This window comes from Alosa alosa, chromosome 17, assembly GCF_017589495.1.
Source record: "Alosa alosa isolate M-15738 ecotype Scorff River chromosome 17, AALO_Geno_1.1, whole genome shotgun sequence".
Taxonomy (NCBI): domain Eukaryota; kingdom Metazoa; phylum Chordata; class Actinopteri; order Clupeiformes; family Clupeidae; genus Alosa; species Alosa alosa.
The window spans coordinates 8,392,495-8,398,814 of NC_063205.1; the positions used below are offsets into that span (position 1 = coordinate 8,392,495).

The following is a 6,320-nucleotide window of genomic DNA, read 5'->3' on the forward strand; positions in this document are numbered from 1 at the left end:
CAGGTGGTGTGTGTGTGTGTGTATGTGTGTGTGTGTGTGTGTGTGTGTATGTGTGTGTGTGTGTGTGTGTGTGTGTGATTGTGTGTGTGTGTGTGTGTGTGTGTGTGTGTGTGATTGTGTGTGTGTGTTCCCGCATGTGTGGCACTGCTGGGAGGACTGTCTGAAAGACATGTAAAACTGGACACCCTCCACACTATTCACACTCAATTCAGTCGAAAAAAAAAAAAAAAAAGCCCAAAACATTTTTTTTCTTTCAAATCAACCTGATTAGAAACTATTGGATTACTGCGGGAGGATATGAGAAACTGGAGTGCCTTCAATGATTGTATTCAGCCGGGGGACTGGTGGTGCTAGTGTGGGCCCGTTTGAAGTGAATTTCTCTATGCCTCCAGCAACAGTATCCCTGGCCCTAATCATATCACGGGGACAGATGCTGAATGAGCGGGAGCCGGCGATACGACAGGCAGATAACATTACTGTCTTTTGTCTCTGGGGCCTCTCAATCACGCGGAGGAAAGGAGTCCGCTCCCCTGGCATTATCGGCCCATTCTGCGGGGACGTAATGCGATCCCTCCGCGCCCGTGTCAAAAGTTTCTAACGCTACTTTATTTTCAAATAAAAAATGTTTGGTCCACTGGGACAAAAAGAGAGAAGGAGGTGTGTGTGTGTGTGTGTGTGTGTGTGGGGGGCACAGGTCATGGTTGTCACAGTTGGCAAAACCTGGCTCTCTCTCCTCTCCCTCTCTCCTCTCCTCTCTCTTTCTCTCATTCTCTTTTGTCCTTCCTTTCCACCAGGCACATTCTTTGCTCAGCCTTGCACAGTGTCTGTCGTGCCTATTGTGGAGGACCCTCTCCAGTCTGGGTAATTTACTAGAGCTCTCTCTGTGCACAGACCAGCCAAAGCCCTTGGGAGAATGAGGGGCTTCACAGAGGTCTGATTGACCGCTGAATGACTGTGCCAGGATTGTGTGTGTGTGTGTATGTGTGTGAGATGTGTGTGTGGTGTGTGTGTGTGTGTGTGATGTGTGTGTACTGTATGTGTGTGTGTGTGTGTGTGTGTGTGTGTGTGTGTGTGTGTGTGTGTGAAGGCTGTTCACTCACATTAACCGTCTCTAGGTTCTTGTACTTGGCTCTGATGAGAGGACTCTGAATGATGTCCAGGTTGGTTCCTGTCACTGTTACCGGTGTGTTCCCACTGTGATCAAGCAGAAACATGGAGGAAGTTCAAAATAGTTATTTAGTGGTTGCTGAAATGCCACACACTCATGCCCTTAACACACCCTATTCACACTGTTAATTGAGACTCCAAATGTGTTAATAGAAAGTGACAAAGAACTGTTTTTGTAAACAACCTTACAGCTAATCATGATCATAAACTCCATGTTGATTTGATGCTGTGAAAGCTTGCAGGAGGCATCCTGAATAACACCTGACTAACACCACCCTACCTGAAGATGATGCCACTCTCACCACCCCCCCCGCCCACACGGAAGATGCGCCTCTCACACCCCCGCCCTACCTGAAGATGCGTCTCTCACCCCCCCCCCACGGAAGATGCGTCTCTTGTCCCTCTCCACTCTACCTGAAGATGCGTCTCTCACCCCTCCCCCCCCCCCACTATACCTGAAGATGCGTCTCTCACACCCCCGCCCTACCTGGAGATGCGTCTCTCACCCCCCCACGTGAAGATGCGTCTCTCACACCCCCCACCCTACGTCAAGACGCATCTCTCACCCCCGCCCTACCTGAAGATGCGTCTCTCACCCCTCCCCCCCCACTATACCTGAAGATGCGTCTCACCCCCCCGCCCTACCTGAAGATGCGTCTCTTGTCCCTCTCCACTCTACCTGAAGATGCTCCACTCAGGCTCCAGCTTGGTGATGGTGGGGTCCTCCACGTACTCGAAGCGCAGCTCCTTCTGGAGGTGGTCCACGCGCAGGTCCATCTGGAGGTGGGCCTTGTCGATGCCCACGGACACCGTCACGCTCCCCACGCCGTGGGGCGAGGCGTGCGACTTGCAGGTGATCCACACCCCGGCCCTCCTGTGGGACAACCACCACGGTGGGACTGAGTCATTATGCACACAGGGGCTCCTACTCTTTACATACCCCCCTCCCCAGTCATTGACTATTCATTCAATATGACCCTCTACCAACAGCATTTTCATTTGGTCCACACAGCTCAACCAATGGAGCACAATGCCTGCAGCACCAAGGTCATCAGCTCAACTCCCATGAGCACACAGATAAAAATGTATAGCCTATCTGTCCTGCACGGCCCTTTGGATATAAGTGTCTGCTAAACAGATCAATGTAAATGTGTCCTATAGAGGCACATGAATCCTCATCCTCTAAAGGACACACATTCCTATAGAGGACACGCAAGCAATATGTGCACAATACCATCTATCCCATTCCATTCCATCCCTACACATTGTCTGTACTGAAGAGGAACAGAGCAGTCATAGCAGGAGTGGTCCATAATGGAAGTGCAGTAGGAGGGGAGGTCTCTCTTGACAGCCCTTCAGCAGCACAGGGCTGAATTCATCTTTCATTTTTATCAGTGGCTGTCATGATTGTGACCCTCGCTGGAGTACACAGTGATTGCTATTGATGTTATCGATTAGGGATCAGAAAGTGTTTTAAGTGTTAATGTCCATATCGATTTTTCCCTCCTCCTAGTCAGTATGTGATGACACTATCAATGACCTGTCAGGTTTTTCAGATTCTGTCAGATGTGATGTCATCTTAAAGCGACACAGCTGAGAGAGCATGACGATACCAGAGCCCGTCTACGGAGAGCCTGGCCACTCCGTATTAAGTCCCATTGTACCAAATTTTGGTTGCAGTTCCACCAGATTTCCACTGGGGGCGATCGCCATGAGTGCAGAATGAATGGGAGTCAATGGAGCTAGACGGCTAAATTTGTCTCTTTCACCTGATTATCGTTGACAAATCTCAGATTTGATTGTAGTTTGTAGAACTTCAACATGGGTTATAGGTCAAAAGTTGAATGAACAAGTACTTATGTCCTTTTGATTTCTTACAATTTGGGTCGTTGTTGCCCATAACACGCTAGCATTGTGCTAATGAGTGACGTCATTGACACGTTTGAAAGGCTTTTTAGAACAATTAAGTGACTTTAAAAAATATAATACTCCACCAAGTGTATTTTTTCTTTTGCCTCCCCTTTCGAATACAATATTCAAATTACTTTAAAAAAAATTATATCCCGAGAAAAGTGGATTTTGAGGGGTACAGCTCCATAGACCTCCATGCATTCTGCACTCGTGGACGAGCGCCCTCATGTGGAACCACAGAAGGAACTGCAACCAGTTCAGAAACCGGAAGTTTTCCGAGAGTGAAGGTTCTCCCCTTATTAGACATTCTCTGACGATACCTATGGTAGGTGCACTTCTGGTCCTTGAACGTGATAGACACGTTGCTACCGGCATCCATGTTGCTCCCTGTGATGTTTACGATGGTTCCCCCAGAAACGGGCCCTCGGCTGGGTGTGATGTGAAGCAGTCTGGGCACCTGTGGGGGTGTTCAAGATTAAATCCACCAATAAGACATGTTGGTAAAATCACAAATCACAAATCACGCCAGCAGCCATATCCGACCATTTCGGCATTGCACCAACCAATTCTCCATCATGTAATTGTTTTCTCCCTTTCTCTCGCCATGGCCACTCACGGCAGACCACATAATCCAATTACAATCCTCCATGCGGTGGGAATAAAAGCCATTAATGTATGTATAAAATTGATAACGAGGCATAAAATGAGAGCATGATTGGAAAATGATTACAGCATGTGAGTTCAGCAAGTGTGGCACAAACCTGCCAAGAGTTGGTGATTAAATGGCCCATATATTTATGCATACATGCCGAGAGCTCATATATAAACATGACTGCAGACGGGTGTTAAAAGCTGCCTTTTTATGACCGTGGAGAGGGGGTATATTACGGGATGTCGCTGACAAACGAGGCTGAGCTGAGTGGAGGTCAGGGGATGGGTATGGGGGTGAGGGGGTGAGGGGGTTTGGGGGGGGCAGCAAGGTCCTGTTGTGTTTATGAGCGAGGTGGCAGTAAATCCCCACGGCGATGACCGGTGTGTGTGTGCATGTGTGGAGTGTGTGGAGCTGGGTAAAGAGCAGCTAAAGAGGTTTTCCAGACAAACTCACCACAAAGTAGTAGAACTTGCTGGTTTTGGTCATGAACTCTGGTCGGCACTCGCCCACGCACACCTGCACACCTCCGGCGAACTGGCTCCTCTCTGCCTTGCCCATCTCACAGACAATCCTGCGAGAACACATGCCATATCTTATGTGCATCCTCTCAAAACCACATGGAAAGATAAATAAATAGGCATAGAAGCATCCTCATTGTAGCTCAACTGGATCGATGTATTGAAAACACATTTCATGCTCTCGTGCATCAGTGATGATAATATTAGATTAGCTCATGTCAGGTGTAATGTACACCGACTATTGACTTGTTTTTCTCATTTGCTCTCATTTCTCATGCTGTTGTGTTTCTACAAGAGAGAGTAGGAATGGCAGTGCTGCGCCTTCCACATGGGAAACCTTGCTTGAATCTCTAATGTGAAACTGACACAAAAACAGCCCCTCAGCTCATACCCAACGCAAGCTCCAAACCCCCCCACACACACACACACACACACACACACACACACACACACACACACACACACACAGACCCAAAAGTGAGTGTATGAACAGAACTCCGATCATTATTTTCAAATTAGCATTCTCCTCCTCTTCCTTCTCGCACGCTCGGCGCTCTGTGATTACACATGCATAACGGAGGGCAGGGGGAACCTGACAGGTTAAGACAAATTCTAATCCACCCCCTTTATTTCCCGAAAGGTGTCAAATACAAATTATCTGGCAATATTTTAAGAGGCTTATCACAAAGACTTGGAGCTGTGGTAGGGGAAAAAAAATGAAAAGTAAAAAAAAAACCACATGTGCCAGCAGTATTTTTGTGAGAGTGGTAAGGAGAGGCAGGAGACTGACTGAGGTCGCATGAATAATGATGGGAAGTTTTCACTTCCTGAACAAGCGGAATGGTCTCCCCGAAATCTCAGCTAAACACACATCCTAACAGGACCAGTCCTTTCGCAAAATTAAAAAAAGAGAAACTTTCTTAAAAGGATTTGCGGTTGACAGTTACGAGACCCATTGATCCAGTGTAACAGACTAATCTGAGTGAGGAGAAGAGTTTCATCTGGATGAGAACAGGCCTAAGCTCTCCAGTAAGCACAGAAAACTCCTCTGATCCTACTATGCAGCTCAAAATTCAATAAAAGTTGCATGCATTTCTCGCGGCAATATAATATTAAGTGTACAGAAGCTTCAGAATAACACGTAAATAACATTCTTTTGAAAACAGTGCATTTCTTTCACTGAGAGTCTGAGTGAGATTCAAAAGCTCTTCAGTGCATTTTCTCTATGCACTCTATTGTCATTGCCAAGGCTACGTTTGACTGAGAGTGCTGTAATCAAATACATTTTTGCAACTATGAAGCAGACGGCTTCTTTTTTCAGTTGTACTCTTTAATAGAATTACTTCAGGCCGTGAGTATTGTTGAAAATCCTTTTCCCAACTTACTGCTCCGCGGGGATGTAGCCCTCTCGCACGGGGCGACACTCCACGTCTGCCACCTTCACGTTCCCCTGGATCTCCTCAAACTCAAGGCCCAGGTTCTCGCCACGGATGGTGACCAGGGTTCCCCCCTCGCGAGGTCCTCTCACAGGCGTGAACTGCACCAAAGAAAGAGTGGAAGAAAATGTGAGGAGAAGGGCATTGTGGGGGAAAAAACACTGCTGAAAAGTGAAAAGTGCTCTCTTGCTGAGAAGGGATTTCTCCGGGGTTGTTTTTTTTGTTTTGTTTTTTTTTGGTCGACGATACCTTTTTTCAGGAAAACTTTGAAACTATTCACTTTTTTTTTAGGATGTGAACCCTGTTTGTCAGACGTCCCCACATGACACCAATCCTGAAGATTAGCGGGGGTGGATGGGGTGGGGTGGGGTGGAGTCGTGGGAGCACCGGGGGATACGGGATGACTCGATGTCAACACCCTCCCTGTGCTGCTGGGACACACAGAGAGGCTCAGGAGCTACAGTGCTAACAGACACTGCTGGGCTAATTAGGCTTCTAGTCCTCTTTTCCTCTCTTTTTCCTCTCTCCAATCTCTCGCACAGCCTCCTGCCACCTCCCCTGGATGATAGTCGCCCATCAAACCAGCCCAGCTGTGGTGAGCCACCAAAAATAATAACGTATATTCTACTTAACAGC

At 47.5% G+C, this 6,320-nt stretch overlaps 1 protein-coding gene across 1 annotated transcript in view; it reads right to left on the reverse strand.

Moving 5' to 3' along the window:
* Window positions 1-6,320, reverse strand: part of plxna4 (plexin A4) — a 260,400-nt gene that overhangs the window by 47,954 nt on the left and 206,126 nt on the right. Inside the window, 5 exon segments of the mRNA XM_048268791.1 lie at window positions 1,101-1,194; window positions 1,847-2,041; window positions 3,399-3,535; window positions 4,184-4,301; window positions 5,634-5,785. Coding sequence (XP_048124748.1) covers window positions 1,101-1,194; window positions 1,847-2,041; window positions 3,399-3,535; window positions 4,184-4,301; window positions 5,634-5,785 — 696 coding nt within the window.